A 22895-nucleotide genomic window follows, 5' to 3' on the forward strand; every position below is an offset into this window, starting at 1 on the left:
ACACACACACACAACAACAACAATGGAAATGAGAGTATTGGATCCAGCAAGCATTTCTTGAGGGTCTACTAATTTGTGCAGGGCACTGGGAGTGAGGCTACAATGAAGACACTCTTGCCTTCATGGGGCTCACAACCGTGTGTGTCTGAAGCCACGTTATAAATAAATATATATATATATATACACGCACACACACACACACATGTAATACACTTACTGTATAAATATATACAATTGAATATATACAAATAAATAATTACATAACTATATAATGAACTCCTTAGTCTTCGTCTGCAAGTGGCAGAGCAGAATCAGGCTGAGGAAGCTAGCAATATAAACCAGCCTTCCTTGGCGAGTGCACAACAGCCTGCAGTCCGGGCCACCTGCCCGGGCACACACAGGGTGCCCTCCTGCCCCAGAGAAGGAGAGCAGGTGATTTTAAATGCTGAGGAAGAGGTAAGGTTCCAGCCTCCAACGCACATATCCCATCTGCTGTATCTCCCACCTGCAGCAATGAACTAAAACCCATATTACGTTTTGTTAAAGTGCCAGAGTAATGTGCTCACCAGATGTGGCTACTGATGCTCCTAAGAGTGACGTCTACACCGTGTTGCTAGGCAACCAGGTTGCGCCCTGTGAATCCCCAAGCCACTTGCCTGTGTCACAGTCCCGCCCGCAGCCCTCCTGGCACTGCTGCGCACAGGGGCCAACCCAGCCCTTGCCTTGACCGCCACAGAAGCAGTTTGCTGCCCGTCTGGTCTCCCAGGCGGCGAGTTAATATTGGATCGAACCTCCAAACCGGTCACTGGTAGGGCATCTGTGCCTTGAGTAGTGTCCCGAATTTCATTAAAAAACAGGTCCGCTTGGTTCTTGCTCCTCCTGTAAGTGGGTCAGGGTAAATTTAGACAAGATCTTTAGTGGCTCTGAGAATTCAATTCAATTTGGACTTGACTTTTGAAGACACAGTGTTCTCAAGGGGAAGATGTTCCTGCCTTGTTATTTTGGGTTTTGCTTTAACCAGTACGTATGGTCTGGGAATGACCTCCTTCAGGATCCAGGTGGAGCCAAAAAGGCCAGAAGGGATTGGAGAGGTCCCCTCTGTGGCCAGGAGAATGGTGGCTTTTCTCACCAAGAAATCCCTTCTGCAAATCTTTCCTGGGCATCAAAATTGCCAGCACAGGTGGCCCTACAACCCTGCAGCGCATAGCCCATAGGGAGTAAATTCTGCCTTAGCAAAACTGTGGCTGATCTAGGATTCCTATACAGGAGCAACCTAGGAGCTTTGTTCTAGCTGAACGGGGACTAGGAAAGTTCTTGAAACTGTGTTTTCACATCACCTTACGTAGCAGTGAAAAGTCAATTGTTCATATCTAAATAAAGGGAGATGAGAGGAGGTGGGCTAAACGCCCCTGTCTCCCCCTCCCTGCTCAGCCAGACAACCTGGTGCTACCCCCCACCAAAGACACAGTTTGGGCTCTCGCTCACACGGGGGGTTTGGGACGGCGAGTCCTGGGACAGTGCACAGACGACGGCTTCTTAGTGATGAGTGCACATTTTAAGTAAACAAAACAAACTCATGGTCATATCTGAGGGTGCTAGCTGCCTCTTCGAGTCCTGCGGCGCTATGCTTTTCTTCACGTTGGGTGGAAGCGTTACATTCCAAGGCTCATTAGTGCCTTAAGGCAACTTCTCTTTCTTCTCCATAATCCATGCAGCAAATATAAATAACGTGTCCCCAGTGCCTAAGTTCATCCTTCTTTATCAGGAGTTACGTGAGGACTTAAGAGGCCATGGCCCCTTTAGAAAGGGCACCATACTAATAAAAGAAACAATGGTAGGTAAACATTGCTTTTCCAGAACACAAGAAAACGATTCTGGTCAAAGAGGTCAATTGAGGCTGTTTTACAACCTTGCAAAGATTTGAAGTCAATGAAATTCAAGGCATGATTTAGTCTGTTAAACTCCAGGACAGAAACAGGTGAGCTGAGACGGGCCCAGGTCCACCTGACAGCCTGAAGCTGTCCCATAGGGGGCCTATTCAACAATGTGGGCCATTCCGTTTGCTCAGCCAGGGCAGGGCGGATAATGGATGGGGTATGGGGCAGCTGCAGGTGTCTGCTCTGTAAAGCCTTGGGGTGAGTCCAGCTTTGCCAGTTATTACTGTGTAAGCTTGAGGCAGCCAACAACCTTTCTGATCCTGGGTTCCTTTAGCTCCCAGATTAGAACAATAACCTTGATTTACAGGATTAGCAGAGAATTAAATGAGATGATACTAACTCGTGTTTCTGGAGCAAGTATCCTGTGACAGGCCCTGTGCTAACTCACTCTCTCATTCAGTCCTCACAGCCGCCTTTGAGGTAGCTACTATTATTCCCATTTTACAGAATGAGAAACCGACCTCCAGAAAGGGTAAGGGAGTACAGACCATGTCCACAACCACACCGTGTGGTAGAGTCGGGATGTGTGCCCACGTCTGTCTGACTAGACCTTGAGATCTTAAATTAGGTTGAGCACGTGGTTCCCATAACACAATTAATTCTGATGGGGATTCATTCTTTTAAAAATTCTGATGGCCAGGTCTCACCCAGACCAAGTATCTCAGGTCTGGAACGGGAAGCGGGCATCGCGGTTTTTTAAGCCCCCACAGGTGATTCCAGTGCAGTGACATTTGGGACCCACTAGGTTAAGAAACTCTGCTCTACTGGCAGTTCTGAATCCTGGCTGCACAACAGAACCACGGGGAAACGTCTAAAATATATTGATGGCCATGCCCAAGAGAGTCTGATTTATTTGGAATGGAGTACAGCCTTAAAGGCCTAAAGTTATTCTGGGGGAGTCTAGAATGCAGACAGGTGGAGAGCACTGTGCTAAGTTACAGGGAAAGCACCCTTGGGAGACGGCTGTGTTATTAAAATTTTGTATCAGACGAAGCCTTGGTAAGTGTGCCCTCAAGGTCTCTTCCCACTTGCACTAGCAATTCCCTAGGAAAATCGCTGTTCACCTTTGTTTCAGTTTGCTGGCTCAGAGGAGGAATTCAATCTATACTTTTCCAACAAGTGCAGCTAGAAAGGGAAACGGGTGGGAAGCGGCACCATTGGAACGTTTAGCCCATCTCCTGCGTTGTACATGTAGCCAAGTCATTCAACAGTAAGCACAGATCTACCTTCACCTACCCTCCTAGCTAAAAGAACTGGAAGCTTCTTTTATTATGAATTCAAAGAATTCAATAAGGAAAATAATAACTTTGCATAGCTTTAAATTCTTTAACCTCTTTGTTAACATGAAGTAGCACTTCCACGTGCTGTGAAAATCTGATCTTGTGTTTTGATTTCTTCGCATCATTTATATACGCATTTCCACTGACAGCTGTTTCAGTCAGGATGGGCTAAGTTACGCTGCATTAATGAACAATTCCCAATTGTCCGGGGCTCAACACAACATGGACTTATTTGTCCCTCACACTACATATTTAAAGTGTGTCTGTGTATGACAGTCACTCATGGCCCCAGGGGGATGGACACACGCTTCCACAACTGCCAAGGCAGAAAAGAACATGGTGAGTGGTGTGTCATATTGGCTCTTAAAACTTTCAGCAGGAAGTGACAGGTGGCTTGTGTTCACATTTCATTGGTGAAGAGCCACACCCAACTTCGAAGGAGTAGGGGAAAGTATGACTTTATGATGTGCTCAGGAGCAGGCAGAATATTCATGAACAGCTCTAATGACTAACACAACAACATTCATGTTTATCTCACTTTTATAGTATGACCTTGAGAACACTGGCGCCTGCCCAGAGTCTAACTCACAAGTAAAGAGACAGGAACCCAGGAGACAGTGTAGATGAGGCTGCTGGTGTCACTAGGACCAAGAGTAAAAGTGATGCTTCCTACAAACCGCCATAGAAGGTGGGGTGCCCAGGGAGGAGCAGCTGGCGTTCCTGCTAGGGCGGCCCCTCTGTGGGATGACTATAGTGGGAGGGCTGGCAGGGTCCTGGGGGTCAGGGTGGATGAGCCACTTTTCTCCCTTTGGTTTTCTTTCCAATAAAGCTTAGCATGGTATCACATTCGATGAAAACATGAGTTCAATATACAAAAGTCATTGAAAATAATTTTTAGTCTATCTTGGAAAATCCCAAAGGTGTATTACACGCATCACCTAGGAAGTTCTCTTTTCTCACTCTCTCTCTTGCCTCACCATTTCTACCGGGAGGAACCTTAATCATCCTTCAAGACCCTTACCAAACAGGTCCACATGAGCAGACCATCCTCCCAGGCAGAAATAATCCCTTTTATGTGCTCATTCTACACTTACATATACTATTATAACACTTGTGCTGTCATTATATTATAATGACATTTATATAATCATTTAACAAAACTTAGTGCCAAGCACTATTTTAAGTGCTTAACAAGTGTTATCTTCCTTAATCCTCATAATCTACCTCTCACGGGATGACCATTACTCTCCTTATTTTGCACAGGAGAAAACTGCAGCTCAGAGGGCGTGGGTAACTTTCCCAAGGGTGTCTGGCTAGAAAGTGGTGGAGCAGGATTTGAGCCCAGGAGGTTGGACACTCCTGACCAGGTCACAAGCCTCGTAGGAGCAGATATTTCACATTTACGTTTGCATTTCTACAGGTCCTGCCCACATCCTGGTCATGAGGAAGGTTTTTAGGGGAAAGAGCACAATATTCACATTTGTGGACGGACTATAATTTGTTTAGCCTGTTTCCAAATGCACTGCATAATGTGTGCTGCTATGAGTCTGTTTTACAAATTACACTGATTTCATTGGAGTTATTTGGGGTAAATTCCCCTGAGTGAAATGACTCAACAAGTTTCAACAGTTTTTATGGATAATTGCTATTGCTTAATCACTCTCCAGAAATTTGGAATTAAGAATTTAGAATTCCACCAGCTATTTTTAGGTGCACCTATTCCATTATAGTATCTTGAGTGCTTTGTTACTTTAATCAGTTAAGATTATACGGATTGAGGACCAATGCAGGCCGGGGTTGATGGGTGATGAGTGATGAATTTGTTCCAGCGTTACCATGGGGATTATGAGGTTGGATTCCTGGAGCCCTGTTGAAGTTTATTAGCTCTCTGGGAAGGTGGAGAAGCTTCTATCTTTGAAATGGAGTGAGTTCTTTCAAGCTAATAGAACTTGGTGCAGGAAAACGAAGTGGGCACTCTCTGGGTTCCTATCTTACTGGTTTAGACTAGGGGTGCCTCCTCAACACTCCCCCACCATCCCCACACCCAGAGCCCTCAGTGGTCCCCCTACAAAGACAACTTTAAAGAGCAGGAATCCACCATTACTAAATTACAAATGATAATAGCTTAGAAGTTGCCAACTTCCTTTCGGAGGATTGGACCTTAAAAACAAAATAAGAACCTTGCTGTGTGATTCTGCACTGAAGCAAGGGGGGCTAAGCGGGGGGACAGTTCTCCCTGGCCCACGGCCATGGACAAGCCTGCTGGCCCAGCCTGAGAGACAGCAGAAGAATAAATACGGGCTTCCTTCAGCTTTTATCTGAAAAACTTGGGCAGATTCTGGAGTTCGGCAGTGGGGCCTGCGGAGTGCTCAGCAGCAGATTCTAAAGCCCAGTTCTTGATGAGCAGCATGTGGCAAGCCTGGTGGTGGTAAGGCTAACAATAACAGCAGACAAACTGTCCAAGCCACCATCACGGCTTCTCTGCATCAATGCGACAGTCTATCAGGAAGCCTCCACATCATTACATCACAGCAGTCTTCTAAAAAGTAGCTCCCTTGCTTCCTATCTTTCAATGGATTTTTTCCATCTAGCTTAAAATTCAAACTCTTTCCAGGAGGCCTCTCCCAAGCTCCCCGGGCTCTCCCCCTCCCCCCCTCCCCCTCACTCAGGCCACAGGGGCCCTCTTTCACTTCCTGGAACACACCAGGCTCATGCCCACCTCCTCATCCCGATTTGGCACCAGCTATTCCCTCTGCCCAGCTGACAACTGCTCCTTGTCCAGGCCTCAGCACAAACAGCATCTCCTCAGGGAAGCCTTTTAGTTACTCTCCATGGACTTACACCTGTTTACTACGTGTTTCTTATCACTACATTATAAGCTCTGCAAAAGCAGGGAGCTCATCTTTTCTGTTCCTCTCTGGTGTTCGCAACTCTTAGCATAGCATCGTGTACACAGAAAACCTTAATCCTCGCAAGCCTGGGAAATAGGTATTATTGTTGCTATTTTTCACATGAATCTTAAAGCGATGGCCCAAGGTTGCATTACTTTAAGTGTTCAAACTAGGATTCAAATCCAGATTTTTCCACTCTCAGTGCCACTCTGATTCTAGTCACCCACAGTGTATTAAAGACCCAGTGTCATCAAATTCATTCAAACCGCCAGCTCACATATGACTCAACCTGATTTCTTGCTGTACTGGTTTCCAATGCATGTTGCGTTTGAAGAACGAGGCCGAAAGGACTAAATGCAAATCACAGAAAAGCACAAGTATGGTACCTTCTGGTGGCCTCGTGAGCCCAGCTATGCGTGAGAGTTGAAGATGCCAGAGGGCCTGGCCTTGGGAACTGGCTGGGGCCTGTCCCGATGGCTCCCTGTGGACTGCCTCCTTTTGGGGAATGCTCAAGGGAGTTTAAGGTAATGAAAGTATTTTCTTTTGTTTTAAAAATAGACACACTACCATCGACTGATTAATGGATAAACAAAACACAGTACATCCGTACAGTGGAATATTATTCACCTGTAAAAGGAATGAAGTGTTAACACGCTACAACATGGATGAACCTCGAAAATGTTATGCCAAGTGAAAGAAGCCACAAAAGGCCACGTATTGTGTGATCCCATTTATATGAAATATCCTCAGTAGGAAAATCCATAGAACAGAAAACAGATTCGTGGTGCCGCGTGCGGGGAGAGTGACGGCCTCATGCGTACTTCCTCTGAGGGTGACGAAAATGTTCTGGGACTACACGGTGGGGATGATCGCATGAGACTGTGAATGTACTAAAAGCTACTGAACTACATACTTTAAAATGGTTAAAATGGTTTTATGTAAAAAAAAAACCAATGAATTCAGAAATAGAAACTGATAGCTGTACTTCTCAGTTACTTTTGAACAAAATAAATATACGTAACTCTGGCAAGCTTGACAAAAAGAGTGAGACATCAATGTACTAAATAAGAACTAGAGTTATAATATGCACAGGTCATACTGGAAACCTTAATGGGACACGTCACCCTCTCATCAGGAGAACAAAGGAAAGGGCAGAATGTGTGGCCACTGCCCGGAGAGCGGCTGGTGCTGGCCTCGGCCGGGGAGCGGGCGGCCGCGGGCGGGGCTGCTGGCTGTGCTTGAGGAGTCTGCTCTGCCTCTTGCTTTAGGACCTGAAAGCAAAGGGCACGGCAGTGATGGTGGCTCCTGGAGGCAGACACAGACACTTCCCACAGGCCGTCCTCCTAGGTAGCTGCCACAGCTCAGAGCCGGCGTGACTCAGTGGCCTCAGCATCATCTGGACAGGAGTGTAGAAAGGATTTCAAACTGCTGTCTTGCCTTTGCAAAAGCTGGAGTGGTTCCACAAGAAATGGACTCAAGAACACATGTGCCCAACTATTAGAAAAGCGGAAGGTCAGAGAAGTTCCAAACCGGCTTTCAAGGCACTGGCGCCCAGGATGTGGCCTTGCTCCCTGCAGGCTCTGCTCGCAGCCCCATTACCCGGCACTGCCCCGGCCAGATGGATTTATTACCACCTCCTCACTCCCTGATCCTACTGTTCCCCCCCCAACCACCTCCCCCTCCGTCACATTTAAATCCTGCTCTTCCTTCGAGGACCAATTCAAGCCCCACTTTACTCAGAATTTAAACCACACCATAATTGCATTCCATTGTTTTTGTGCCTGGACAATTTATCTCCCTCACCCAGATGGCAAGTTTTCTGACAAAAACCTCTCCTTGTAATTCTAGGGTGAACCCAGTCACACAGGGCCTTCACTGCCTTCTGGGCCCCTTTCCCTCTATTCCCACTGCTCCCTGGCCTTCCGCCGCTGGTCAATCTGTCAGTGATTGGCTCGGAGCCAGAGGTGAATTAAAGCAGACCCGTGAGACTCATCGTCCTGGGGCTTGTGCTGCAGCTACTGGTAAGACATCCTCTTTCTCTAGGAATTGCTAAACTAACAGATGCTGCTGGGGACCTCTATTGCCAACTTTTGGATGCTGGTCTGAGAATAAAGCCACACAGAGAGCAGAGCCAGGAGACAGCAGGGTCCTGAAGGCTTTCTTTGAGGCTCTGGATTGTAACTGCCCTAGACACGAGCACTTTCGCAGTGATGAGGGCCGACAACCTCCCTCCTTGCTGCTGGCTGCTTGCTTCCCACTGAAAGAATGCTAATGCCCCTCCCAGCATTTACTGTGGGCCCCGGGCAGGCACAAAAGAAGTATCTGTTGACTTGCTGACAGTTTATTTACAGCTATGTCTAGGGCGGTTAAGCGGAATAATTTTTTCATTAAAAAATTGCTATTGTGGTAAAATACACCTAACGTTCACCATTTTAATCATTTTTAAATTTACGTGGAGTTCAGTGGCATTGAGTCATTCAGACTGCTGTGCAACCATCACCACTGCTTCCAGAACTTTTTCATCCTCGCAATCAGAAACTCCGTCCCCGTTAAACACGAACTCCCAATTCTTCCCTCTCCAAGCCCTGGTAACCATTATTTCACTTGGTCTCTGAATTTGACTATTCTGGGTACTTCACATAAGTGAAATCATACAGTATTTGTTACTTTTGTGACTGGATTATCTCACTTAGCATAATGTCCTCAGGAATAATCCATGTTGTACGATGTGTCAGAATCTGCTAGCTTGTTAAGGCTGACTGGTACTCCATGTATGTATACAGCACATTTTGTTTATCCATTCACTCGGGTTGTTTCTACTTTTTGGCTGTTGTGAATCACGCTGCTGTGAACACAGGTGTACAAATATCTGTTCAAGTCCCAGCTTTCCGTTCCTCTGGGCCTATACCCAGAATTGGAATTGCTGGGTCATAGGATAATTGTTTAACTTTTTTTTTTTTCTGACAGAGATCAGCCCTGAGCTAACATCTGCTGCCAATCCTCCTTTTTTTGCTGAGAGAGATTGGCCCTGAGCTAACATCATGCCCATCTTCCTCTGCTTTATATGTGGAGTGTCGCCACAGCATGGCTTGATGAGTGGTAGGTAGGTCCGCACCGGGGATCCGAACTGGCAAATCCCAGGCCACCAAAGCAGACCGCATGAACCCAATAGCTATGCCACTGGGCTGGCACCAGTGCTATTTAACTTTTTAAGGAACCGTCCCACTGTTTTCCACAACGGCTGCACCATTCTACATTCTCACCGACAGTTGTTATTTTCTGCTTTTTGGAAAATATTTAGTTTAAAGATAAGACTGGGGTAATGCTGGGAAGAGAACTTATGTCATTAGCCCGTCTAGATAAGAAGGAAACTGTTGAGTTAACGCCACATTACAGCTAGGAGCCCTGGCCGGCATAGTTCTCCTTGGGCTCTTGTGACAGCACACTTCTTCATGAACTCCCACTCTACTGAACACTCACAGGGTGGGCCACACCCCACTATCGGGGTGGAGACGCCTGCTCTGGACGGGAGAGGGGAGAGCCGGACACATTCTGACCTGTGGACGACCAGTTTCCTCACACCCCCATGGCAACCCATTTTGTTTCCAACAAGAATGAATTTGCCTTTTTATCTATCCCAGGATGCTCTTACACGTACGGTGGACCTGCAACACCGTCCCACATGCACGGTGTGCTCCCAGTTAGATCCGTCGGCAGCTGCTGCCTCTTTACATGACCCCCTTCCCCGGCTTCCCCTGACTGCGGGCAACTTTTCCGCTTGACTCCTTAGGAAAAGATGGAGGGCATGTGAAACACGAGATCCAGGACAGACTGCCATCTTGTAAAGGCTTTATTTCCTACTTCATCATCGTCTCATACAGACTCCGAGGCACCATCCTTTGTTTCAATTTGGTATCTTCGTGACTTTTTGCAGTTTTTCCTTAAACAAGAAAATTTTGAGTAAACACTGTATATTGCCAGTTAATCTTTTAACAATAATTTAAAAATGCCGTTGCTGTTGTATCATCAATGCAAGAGGACAATCAAAGTACAGTATGAGGGAATTCACAAGGTACTACATTGTGACAGACGACTCACACGTGGCGATGGTGAGACCACAGCAGCAGTATGTACATGCACCCAAGTGCTTCGAACCCGAAGACGTGCAGGTTGCGCAGAGCGTGTGGATTTTACAGCGCATCTGGTAAGCCCGGCTGAGGACTCTGTACCTTTGCAAAAATGCTGACGAGCGTCCCCTTCAGGATATAGGACATCTGTCTTGTCTACTGGCTTCATGGCTTTTTCACTACAAAAAGTTCACTGAATCAGACAGTCTGAAGCACTTCAAAAATTCTTAAAAAGTAAGAACGCTGACAAAATAAAATTAACTTAAAACACTCAAATTCAACGTGGAAATAAACCAAACTCATAAGTAACAGTGCAAATTTAACAGAGAGGCAGTCAGTACTGAGAGCGAGGGTGTTCAGAATCTCTTAAAATGTACATCTTTAAAACTTTTATTTTTTAAATCTATTTATATCTTATTTACCTTTTTTTGTTTAATATACTGTGTGTAAAAAAGATGGAGACAAAAATAGTTTTCTGAGCTATGAAAAAAATTAAGTTATTACAGGCACATTTACTGTTTCATTCTAGAAACATCTCAGGTTCACAGGTTGAACATTCAGCAGCTGTGTGTGTTTTTAAAAACATTCTTTGACCTTGGGGAAACGAGATCTCTTCTTTTGGGTGGAGTTTGGTTGATGCCGATGGTGTGATTATGCAAATTACAGTGAATTATTCCAGGATAATCCGTGCAAACTTGCATCCTCACAGGTGGAGCTTCTCCCAGGGCGGCTCCCCATCGCCGAGCTCCTCTACGGAATTGGGTTCTCCGGGCGACTGAGCCAGTGAGGCCGTGGGGGGATGTGGGGCCCAGCGGGACGGAGGGCGGCGGTGTGCTGGTCTCTCGGGCCTGGAGAAGCAGGGCTCTAGGGTTGGGGCTAGTGCGGAACAAGGTAGTTCCTTCAGAGCCGAGAAAGAGAAAGACAACGTTACTCAGAGCAACAGCACCTCCCAGGGTGATTTCCCACAAACACGCTTCTCAACAGATTCAAGCTAAACATAGCAGACAAGGGGCAACTCCTGAGTGCTCATTTATGTTTTGCTCATGGAGAATAACTTAAAATAGTATGTAAAGAATTCAGCATGAATGATCAGTGATGACAGTAATGGGAAGATATCAAATCATAATCAAAAGATGGCAATGCTGTGAGATGGGTGTTGACAGAGCACCTTCAGAATTGAGCTGGAGCATACGGCAGGCAGCTTGCACAGGCCACGTGTCGTATTCCCACCCAGTGGATCCCACCATCTCGGCCCTCTTGAAGGATCTATTTGCCTACGGTGACTGGTCCTAGGAAGCCAGCCTCCCTGTGCCTTGGCCTGTTGGGGGCCCATGAAGAGACCTATGAATTTCATCCAGCTGTTCTAGCAGCAAGACTCACCTTGAAACACTCGGCTACTGTTTATTTCAAATTGACTGGCAGTGGTTAAACGAACTCCCACTACAAGGAAAAAAGGCTGCAGGCAGGGATTTTAATCTAGGTCCAGTTTTATTTAATGACTCTTCCTTGTAGCAGCATTTTAACACGCAGAGTCAGAGCGCACTTGTGCTTTTGTGTTATGGGCATCCCACACCTTCTAAGAACAGACCATGCGAGACACACTCAACTGTGGTGCAAATCGGCTGTAACGCTTACTCAAGGGCCACTGCTACTGTTTTGGTTCTAAAGAATGTTGAGCTACTTGTCCTTAGTCTGCACAGGAGGAAACAAGGACGCCCCAAGTTGGAATTTGCTGGCACACAGAAATGTGACAAGCCTGTGGCATGAGGAATCAGTGAGTTCTACAGGGTGGAGCCAGCCCGTCTGCCCAAATGATCCTCCAACAACGAAAAGGTGAGATGGTACACCACGCGATGAGGAGTGACGCAGCACAAAGCTCCCCGAGCATCAGGAAGTAAGTCGGAGGACAGAAAGAGATGTGACAAGCAGCTGCGAGACCAGAGGAGGAACGTTGAGTCAGCAGAGCAGAGAAGCGGAGGCGGGAAGAGAGAGTGGCTACGTCAATGGGCGATGTGAGGAGGGAGAAGATGGAAGGCGGAACACACTGGAGCACGCACTGACGCTGTGCTTCCAGAAGAATGATGGAGTGAGGCAGTTTCCCGGCCTCCCCGAAGGCTCAGCAGAAGAGGAGCATCAGCCGTGGAGACCACTTCTTCAGGTTCCCTGCCTCCTCTGCCGCTGGCACTTTATATGACAAGGGGACGCTTGAGTCAGCAAAGCACTTATGCTAATGGAACCATGACAACCAGAAACCCCTCACCTGTGAAGACAGTGTCAGCTGAAACAGCTGACACGCAAATTAACCAGCCAGGGGCGAGCTGTGCTGACCTCACCTCTGCCAGTGCAGGAGGGGACCCACGGTTTGGGAGATCTGCTCCAGTTTTGTGTCATTTTGTGTCTCTGCTCTCAGTAGTAGGAGAGCTGTGCGTGTGTGTGTACTGCTTGTGTTGTATATGAGTGTGTATTGTGGCTGTGTGTTTGTGTGTGTCAAGTGTGTACTGTAATGTGTATTTTTTTTTGCTGTGTATGAGTGCATATTGTGGACGTGTATGTTTGTGCTGTGGATGAGTACGTATTGTTGTGTGTGTGTTTGTGTACGTGTGTATTATTTGTGTTGTGTATGAGTGTGTATTGTGGATGTGTGTTGTATGTGTGTCATGTGTGTATTGTATGTGTGTATTGTTTGTGCTGTGTATGAGTGTATATTGTGGATGTGTGTTGTATGTGTGTCATGTGTGTACTGTATGCGTGTATTGTTTGTGCTGTGTATGAGTGCGTATTGTGGATGTGTGTGTTGTGTGTGCGTGTGTGTACTGTATGCGTGTATTGTCTGTGCTGTGTCTGAGTGTGTATTGTGGATGTGTGTTGTGTGTGCATGTGTATACTGTATGTATGTATTGTTTGTGCTGTGTATGAATGTCTATTGTGGATGTGTGTTGTATGTGTGTCATGTGTGTATTGTATGTGTGTATTGTCTGTGCTGTGTATGAGTGTGTATTGTGGATGTGTGTTGTGTGCGCGTGTGTACTGTCTGCGTGTATTGTCTGTGCTGTGTCTGAGTGTGTACTGTGGATGTGTGTTGTGTGTGCGTGTGTGCACTGTATGCGTGTATTGTCTGTGCTGTGTCTGAGTGTGTATTGTGGATGTGTGTGTTGTGTGCGCGTGTGTGTACTGTATGCGTGTATTGCCTGTGCTGTGTCTGAGTGTGTATTGTGGATGTGTGTGTTGTGTGCGCGTGTGTGTACTGTATGCGTGTATCGTCTGTGCTGTGTCTGAGTGTGTATTGTGGATGTGTGTTGTGTGTGCGTGTGTGTACTGTCTGCGTGTATTGTCTGTGCTGTGTCTGAGTGTGTATTGTGGATGTGTGTGTTGTGTGTGCGTGTGTGTACTGTATGTGTGTATTGTCTGTGCTGTGTCTGAGTGTGTATTGTGGATGTGTGTGTATGTGCATGTGTATACTGTATGTATGTATTGTTTGTGCTGTGTATGAGTGTCTATTGTGGATGTGTGTTGTATGTGTGTCATGTGTGTATTGTATGTGTGTATTGTCTGTGCTGTGTCTGAGTGTGTATTGTGGATGTGTGTGTTGTGTGCGCGTGTGTGTACTGTCTGCGTGTATTGTCTGTGCTGTGTCTGAGTGTGTATTGTGGATGTGTGTGTTGTGTGTGCGTGTGTGTACTGTATGCGTGTATTGTTTGTGCTGTGTATGAGTGTGTATTGTGGATGTGTGTGTTGTGTGCGCGTGTGTGTACTGTATGCGTGTATTGTTTGTGCTGTGTCTGAGTGTGTATTGTGGATGTGTGTGTTGTATGTGTGTCGTGTGTACTGTATGCGTCTATTGTCTGTGCTGTGTCTGAGTGTGTATTGTGGATGTGTGTGTTGTATGTGTGTCGTGTGTACTGTATGCGTGTATTGTCTGTGCTGTGTCTGTATTGTGGATGTGTGTGTTGTGTGCGCGTGTGTGTACTGTATGCGTGTATTGTCTGTGCTGTGTGAGTGTGTATTGTGGATGTGTGTTGTGTGTGCGTGTGTATACTGTATGCGTGTATTGTCTGTGCTGTGTGAGTGTATATTGTGGATGTGTATTGTGTGTGCGTACTGTATGAGTGTATTGTTTGTGCTGTGTGAGTGTGTATTGTGGATGTGTGTAGTGCGTGTGTACCATGTATTGGTAAGGTTGCTGCTCTAAGGTTTTCTCGACACCACCAGAGCCCGTTTGCCCCCAGCTGATGCTCAACCAGAATGGGCTTTTGACTGGACAGCTCTGCGCCACCTCTTCACTAGCGTCTGTCTGTGAGCTCCTCCAGGAGGAGATGTCGTGTGACCATGAGTTCATGGGAATGAGCTTTTGCCTTAGTACCACACCAGCACACGTAAGCAAACGATGCTGTCCTTTCCCGAGAAGCCACTGCAATGGGCCATGTGGCATCTTACCCTTGGAGCAAGCACCCTTGAGTCTTTGAGAGCCAACTGTACTGTGTATTTAGCACATGGAGTTAAGTCCAGTGGATGAGGTGGGTGGGAGACTGTATCTTTGATCAAAAACAAAGCGGGCATTTTGTCACGTGCCTCCACTCAGGCCCTGAAGGAATTCCGCGGGAATATTTTTGGAGCAGGGACAGCTTTGTTGTTTATTCAATCAGCAAATATTTATGGAGCACTTACTATGTCACCTCTGGTGATCACTCGGGAGGACAAGATCCATTTGGATGTATTCCTTCTGGGGTGGTTGTTGAGAAAAGGCGAAGAGCCTGCCCGCATCATGGTCACACCTCATTACAGCAGATGGCCGTGCACGAGTGCCCTCAAAATACCCGTGAGCAGGTGCAGACCAACTGGGAGACGCTGGGCTCAAAAGACCCCCACAGGCCAGACCTCCGTGCCGGAGACAATCCCCTCTCCAGCCAAAACTCCCTTAATCCTCTGAAAGCGTACTGGCTGCAAACTGCACAGGAGAGCGGAAATCTCAGCAGCATCTCTGGAACCTAGGAGCCTCTTTGCGCTGAGCAGTTGATACTCGAGAGAGGCAAGAGGGAAGGTCCAGCCTGCCAACCTGGCCCTGAAGACGGACCCCAGCCAGCGCGGGCAGTGGTCTCTACGGGACACATCTATCTGGATGATTTGGCCTTGCTCCTGAGTATCGGGTGCCAACCCTGAGTTACACAAACGACTTCTCCAGACAGCTTGGAAAGAAGGAAGAAAGCACTTACGGCATGAGGCAGGCAGGGCTAGAGTCCCCAGGGGGCAGTTAGTAAGACAGTTTGGTTCTGGACAGAACAGACAGAGAAAGAAAGAAAAACAAGGAGGTTGGAAAGTATTTTTAAAAAGAAGAACAGTAAAGGTTTAACCTCAACAAACCCGGCGGCAGCTCCAGGGACAGCCATCAAGAGAAACACAAGGCCCTCAGAAGCGGGGCGTGCACGCCGGGCACACGGCCTGTCCTCCGTGTCAGCCCAGGGCCAGGAGGGACCCTCACCACGGACCAGCAGGGACCTCTCCCTTCCACCCACTGTTCTTCCCTGCACTGCCTTTGGCATTTGACACTTCAAACACCGTTGGTGCATGAAGAGTGGAAGTCACATAACTGTTGTATTTGAAACAGAGCTCATCAAGCAGCCGGTTTGTTTTAGTCACAGTGATCAAGCGACTGCTACTCATACTAAAAATTTCCCCTCACATTTTCCACTTTGACATGAGAGGGAAGAAGAGCATTACATTTCCAGATCATTCTCTTTCTCTTCACACCAGAACTCCTTCTCACAGCTTCTCAGCGTCACTGAATTGGTGTTACGGCTTCAGGAGAAAAAGAGCAGCAAGTAGCTTGTGGGGCGGGAGTGAGAGGAGAAAGGGAGACCTGCTGCTGTGCACATCCCTGGCACAGAGATGTCCACGACACCCCTGCGTCTAGCTGTCCGAGTGGACCTTCAGGGAGAGTCCACAGCAGGCAGCACAGAGCAGGGGGGCAATCAGAATTACTTCTGGTGATTTGGCTGAAAACCCAGAACTCCGACCTCATTTATGCAGTAACAGCAAGGGGAAGGGCTCTGCAATGGGCCTAACATAGTAAGTCAATTCAGATAAGGAATATTCCACTGGAATCCAGAGCAAACAAAATTCCAACAGACAGGAACAAAGAGGCCCTGCCAGTGAGTGCTCCACGCAGGTTCTGCATCCCTGAAGCCATGCTGTGCTCCCTTCCAATTGGCCAGCCATCTCTTTTGGTAGCAAACACACGGAGAGAGAAGAAAATCTAAACAGACCCTCCACAGAGAACCAGAGGGGCGGGATGTGGGGGGTAGCTTTATACTGATAAAACCATTTTCATGCCTTATAGCTGTGATTCAGTCATTAAACCATTTTCTTCATATTATAATAGCTTGCTTGGAGCATTCACTGTTAGTAACTTAAATCGTTTTTTGATTCCTAAAAATTAATTTCTATTTAGTGTCTAATATAAGTGGACACCACACACACAGCCAGTGAATGCTTTGGGACAAAGCCCGAATTTCAGCTGATCCCTCCAGAGCCCGAAGAAGGGGAAGCACTCACAGAAACAGACCCTCCACAGCAGTGAGCCTCTCACCTGAGGGCCCTGGAGGGACAGGGTAACAGAAGCCCACAGGAGACAACATTTGTCACTTGATAACCCTCAACCAGCAGCATCCGTCTTCCCAGAGCATGTAAACGACTTGAACGTGTAGGCCACATACCATCAATATTAGATGGAACCATATGGCCTTGCCAATTCTGTAGGCCACTGGCCATTTCACATGGTTTAACCTATTTCAGATTTAAATTCTATGTTTTGAGTTAAACATTCCCTGAGGGGTGAGACTGGGAACCCGACCACCATTTTGCTCCTGTGGGAAACGTGAGGCAGAAGGTAGATCAGCTGACACAGGGAACACACCTTCCTCCCTCCTCACCCACGAAGCTGGTGCTCCTGGGCCATGGCGAGAAAGCAGTGGGGCAGCCCAGGGACCATTTCTCTCCTCGTCCCCCAACCCTCACCAACTGCTGGCGCTGCCCAGCCTGGAGAATGCTCATGGTGTCTAATTCCACTGCTGGGGAGCTTGTCAATCCGGGCTACTGATGGGTCAGGCCTCACCCCCTAGTCTACACGCAGGATCACTCACCCGACAGTGTCTGACGGAGGGCTGGGAAACGTGTCCTTCAGCACCCCGTGAACTGCGAGGCCGGTGTCACCACTGTTTCACCCCCAGCATTATCATCAGTATTGTTTTATTTTGCACATTCTTGAAGTGGAAATAGGAACTGTTTTTTGAAGTGCTGCGATCCTAGCATGTGAATACGCATCAGAACAGAATTCACGGTTGCCCGATTTCTGAATGTGACAGGGGATGTGATAACTGTATAATAATGACGTGATAGTACGTGTGGTCTTACGCAATGTGATAGCATGATGTATAAGGGGGATAATGATAATCATCACATTGTATGAAGGCCATCCATTTGTCTCACCGGGTTTTATTGCTAGGGGGATTCATGGACACAGAGAGGTACGTGATTTGTGAGACATAAGACTACTGTTCTGGACTGAAGCCAATACTGGCATCCAGGTGTTGTGGTTCCTGATGAGAGACACTCTAGTAGCCATGCTGTCAAATCCTCTCCAGCACCTCTCGTGTGATCACATAGAAAGATCTGGAGCATGCAGAAAGCCCTGACATCTCCCATACGTCACACACACACACACACACACATTCACAGGACACAAATTCATACAGAAAGAGGGCAAATTATGACCCCAAGTGAAAAGCTCAGATAAACAGACAAACATCAATCACTTAGACCAGAGAAGAGAACCGGAATCAAACCATGAGCTATTTCTTACAGAAAACTTCATTTTATTGTCCTTTGACTGACTGAGGACAATAAAATAAAGTTTTCTTTAAGAAGTAGCTCAGGGTTTGTGTTTCTGCCTATTCCATTCTCCCGTAAACCCTGTATTTCCCTAACTCACAAGAACCTATTATGGACAAGGATTCTTGAAATCAAATGACCTGGTACAACCCCAGGTTCAAACATGTCTTCCCGACTTTTCAGCGGAAGAGCTGGTAGGGTGAGAGTGTGGAATACTCAGCCTGCCTTACCTCAATGGACCCTGATTCGGCTTTGACTGCTTCTCCCATGTGGCTGTCGCTGTTAAGACTTGGGTGGCCATGAGGGGCCTGCCTCCTCTCCTCCTTTAAGGCATGCTCCAACAGCTTCTTGTTGAGGATCCGGGCTACATTCTCCGTGAGCGTGTAGCCAGGGGGAGCAGATAAGTCCTGCCTCACAGGTGTGCCCTCTCCCCCTTCCTCCCTACATGTCTCTGAGCCAACCCCAATGGGGCTGGGAGATTGTCCCCGGGAACTAGGGCTGGTTTCCTGGCCCAGGCCCAGCTCCGGCCGGGGTTCTGCCGAGCAAGACCGACTCCCGGCCCGCATCCCCTTCTGGAAGGGGTCCTGCACCACAGGGCTGTGGTCGATGATGTTGAAGAGGCTGGAGAGGCCATCATTGATGGCGGTGTGCACAGGACTCTCCCTTGTGGTGGTGGAGCGGGCCCAAGCTGACTCGCTGCACCCCTTCTGGGCCAGCCCTGGGGAGGTCCTATTATTTGGCTGGTCAGCTTTGGGGAGAGGCTTCCTCTGCAGCTTGGGAGACCCGTACTTGGGGGAGCAGCATGTGCGTTCAAACTTGGCCTGCACCTTCTCGATGGCAGGGGCCACCTGCCTGCTCCTAAGGCCGCGGGAAGGAGACGACGCGGGCGTGGCACCACCCCCCGCCTTTGGTGTGAGACACTTGTGGGGGCTGCTGGTGACGGCACTGCCACGCAGGGCTTCAGTCTGCAGGCCAACGCTGATGGTCTGGATGGTCTGTGTCCCCGTGGTCCGGGACCCATTGGTCTGACAGGCCATGTCCCTGACCAGAGGCTCAGTGGGACCAGAGCAGATGGCATTCCTGACGGAGAAGGCCACCTCCTTCATGTCATCACTCATGTTCTTGGACATCTCCAGGCTGTGCAGTGGGGAGGCAAAACCCAGGGGGGTGCAGAGGGTGCTATCGAGGGGGCGGAGCCCTCCCTCCACATAGTCTCGGGGGTGTCTGGAGGAGGCACCAGGCCACCTGCCAAGCATGTGTTCTGAGGAAACCCCCTTTGTGTCTCCCGTGCCCCCTCTGGCTCTGCTTGTGGAAAACGGGCATTCGGGCTCCGGCCGGCCCTGGACCTCGCCACCCGCCACCACAATGCTGTCCATCCTGCGGACCGCGGGCGGGCTGTGCAGCACCCGCACCCCAGAGGGCTCGGCCCGGACGTGGCTCCGCAAGGGCTGCTTCTGGCAGTGCTCTGGGCTGGTCATGGTGTCTGTGGTCATGGTGATGCTTGTGGTGAGGTACCAGGAGGAGTCAGGGATAGGCTCGGCGCCGGCCTCGCTCCCCACCCGCCCTGCCTCGGTCCTATCTGCCCAGGGGTCTAGGGGCCTCTCGTCCCAGCTCTTGCTGTTGAACTCCTCGATGTACTTCAGGTCGTCAGGAGACAGGGGCGGAGTGACATCCTCCTTGCTACTGGCAGCGGGCAGGCCTTTCTCTGGCAGGAAGGGAGAGACGTCCATCAGGCGCTGGAACTCAGACATGGAGGACACAGACACTGCCCTGGAAAGCGAGAGAAAAGACAGCATCAGCTGCCTGTGCATCAGCCAGGGAGCCCACTGATTTGGCCCCTGACCTGGCGCAGCACGTGAGTCCTGCCTGCACAGGAAGCACCTGTTGTCTAATGGTCTCCACCTGAATGGTTAGAACACTTTCCAGCGGCCTGATGTTCTCCACTCCCCAGCTGACCCTGCAGATGTTTGATGGATCTTTATGATGGCTCTGGAATTGTTCCAGGGGCCTTGTAACAGTCAGAACTCAATACAGCCAATCCTCAGATACTGTGGGAGCAAGTGGAAGGTGGGTCTGCAGGGCAGACAGAGCCAAGCTCCACCCACTTTGGAGTGGTTCCAGTTTAGCCCGTGGATGCTGCGCAGGAAGAAGGGAAACTACAGGAATCCTGGCCTCTCCATCTACTGACGAGTGCCTTCAGTTCCAAACCTGCTGGGAGACTCCTGGCTTCCAGGCATTATGGCAGGTGCTCACGCTACAGACATGAACGCACCACAGTCCCGACCCCAAACCAGCCACCGGTACTGGGGAAGCGAGATATGCCAACAAAAGTACCACCACCTCAAGTCTTTCTCACCCTTGGCCTCATCCTCCACTGGCCTAAAATACTAACAACATCCAAAGGCCAAACAAAAGACGTAGAAGAGAGGGAGGGGAAGATGTAAGCAAGTTAGCAAATAATTCCGAAATGCCATTTCAAACAGAAACTCCATCTGGCCCTGCCAAACCCACCACCAGGGCTCAGTGCCCTCGCTCCCTCTCCGCTCCCTCCTTTACAGCTCAGCCTCTTTTTGCTCCTGCTCCTTCTGTACTCCTGGACAAGACGCACAAGCACAACAGGAGAGTGAAAACAGGTGAGCTAAAGCAACAGCCAGTTTAGGGGGAGCTGCTGCCTGATGGGTGTGGATTCGGTGTAGATGCCTGAATACATTAGCACTTTAACTCAACATATTTCGACTTGACATGAATTTACTGATGGCCTCCTGTAGGCCTGGGCAGCACGGTGTGAGGGGCTGGGGATTCCAACATGCTAAGACGGGAAGTTGCTGGAGTGCCTGGGCAGCTTGTCAACGCACCCAGGGCTAAGAAGTGGTGGCCAGGAAGGAGGCTTGGGACCGGCCATGCCTGCCAGCTCAGGTCCTGGACACTCTGGCCTGGAATCTCTCCTGATGGGGTCGTGGAGGTGAAGTGACGCAGACTCACTGTCTACAAGCAGGCTACTTTCTCAGGGGACATATTAATATCCACCCACCCCCCCCAAGTCAGAGGCTTAAATACCTGGGGTTCTAGACCAGCCCAGGCCCTGCCAAAGGGGTCCCAGACCGAGTGCATGGGCCACTCCTCCGCAGGACCCACTAACAATGGCGAGGCCAGAACTGGGTCCTGCTCTGAGCAAGTCTGTTTACCACACAGACTGGCCCATAGAATGAGCAAAGCTCTGGGTGGCCTGGCTGACAAGTGCCCTTACCTTGGGAGCATGTGCTCTGGTGCCCACCACCATGGGGTGGAAGAGCAGGCTACGAATGACGTCGTTAGGCATTTCATCTTGTTATTTCTCACTAGAGGCACATTCAGTGGTATTTTTTTATTAGAAATAATCTACAAACTGCACAACGGCCCTCTGAATAACAGAAAGCTGGCTATACCCCGCACTGGAAATAAAAGGAAATAGAAAGGATGGTTGATTTGTCACTGGGTCCTAAGCTTTCCAGCAAGCAGAAGTTTCCTCTTCTGCCTCTGGTCAAGTTGCTGCTGAAATAACAAGGAGCCTCAGAGCACCGTTCACTGGGGGCTGGACGTGCTCTACAGTGTGGAAACCCTGACCCTTTCCACGCTTCCTGGATGCAGCTCATCTAACCCCGTTTCTGCCCACAGGAACTGCTCCCACAGTGCATCAGCAGCTGCACCTGTGTGGGACTATCTGCCTCCAAGGCTTGGACTGGTATCGTGGAACCAGCCAATGTGGACAGAGGAAGGAGCGGCATCAACCTTAGCAGTGGCCAGAGCAGAACAAAACAACAACTACAAAAACCAGGATGCATGTGAACAAGAAGCAAGTACGGAGGGAACACAGGAAAGTGCCAGAAGCAAGAGGGGAAAAGGGTGGAGGGGAGGACACATGTACCTTCTTACTTTGCACACGTTGATATTGTTTAAATTTTACAAGCATGGATTATTTTTGAAATTAACAGAAGCAATCAAGATGAAAAATAATAACTAGCTACAGTGCAGGGAGGAGCTCTGCTAAGAAAGGAGGAAAAGCAGGAGGATATAATGATAGTAAGCTTGGTCCACTGTCATCTGCCAGGCATCGCTTTGTCTTATGTGTATTAACACATCTAAGCTGCAAAAAGATCTAAATACCTGCTGTTTGCAGTTGAGGAAACAGGCACAAAGCAGTTGTATAACTCACCCAGGGTTGCACGGCTAGCGAGAGGCAGACGTGGATCTGAACCCAGACCACTTGGCTCCAGAGCTGAGCTCCCAAGTGCTGCCCTGTGACGTTCCAGAATGACAAGAGGAGACAGAGCTCGAAGGATGGAAATGTGCCACAGGCACTTCCTGGTGTTGGAGGAATCCGATAAAGGCAAAATGGGAAGCACACGTAATTCACGGACTCCAAGCTCACAGGAAAGTCAGGGATGAAGAGATTTGAACACAGCGAATTGCCCTGAGAAGAAACTGTGTGCAGTGGCAATGGTGTGTCCACCTAGAAGGCAGTGTGTGTGCACACGTGGGAGGGGGGTACAGGAAACTGCCATACTTTCTGCTCAGCTGTGTTTTATGTTTAAATTTAAACAAATTTGCTTATATGTACCTTTTCAGACACGTCTCATCATACATATGACCTAAACAATATGATTACTAACATCAACAATATCAATTACTTTATATTTACTTCAAGGATCACTGCCTGGAAATATTTTAATAAATCCTCCTAGCAGAGGTTTTAAATATGTAGTATATGAAATGTCTCGTAGCACATCAAGAGGGAGT

The 22895-nt window shown here is 48.5% G+C and overlaps 1 protein-coding gene across 16 annotated transcripts in view; it reads right to left on the reverse strand.

Moving 5' to 3' along the window:
• Nucleotides 1–9940: 9940 nt before the first annotated feature.
• MTCL1 (microtubule crosslinking factor 1) overlaps nt 9941–22895 on the reverse strand; it is a 135307-nt gene continuing 122352 nt past the window's right edge. For 11 of the 16 annotated variants that reach the window (XM_023647438.2, XM_070220567.1, XM_070220570.1 and 8 more), the window contains 2 exons: nt 18350–19889; nt 9941–11133 (listed from right to left, as the gene is read on the reverse strand). In XM_023647438.2, the coding sequence (XP_023503206.2) occupies nt 10939–11133; nt 18350–19889 (1735 nt within the window). In that variant the 3' untranslated portion in view covers nt 9941–10938. Of the gene's footprint in view, nt 11134–15445; nt 15503–18349; nt 19890–22895 lie in introns of all 16 variants that reach the window. The other 5 variants (XM_070220573.1, XM_023647442.2, XM_023647444.2 and 2 more) reach the window with 1 other exon arrangement.

This window comes from Equus caballus, chromosome 8, assembly GCF_041296265.1.
Source record: "Equus caballus isolate H_3958 breed thoroughbred chromosome 8, TB-T2T, whole genome shotgun sequence".
NCBI classification, from domain to species: domain Eukaryota; kingdom Metazoa; phylum Chordata; class Mammalia; order Perissodactyla; family Equidae; genus Equus; species Equus caballus.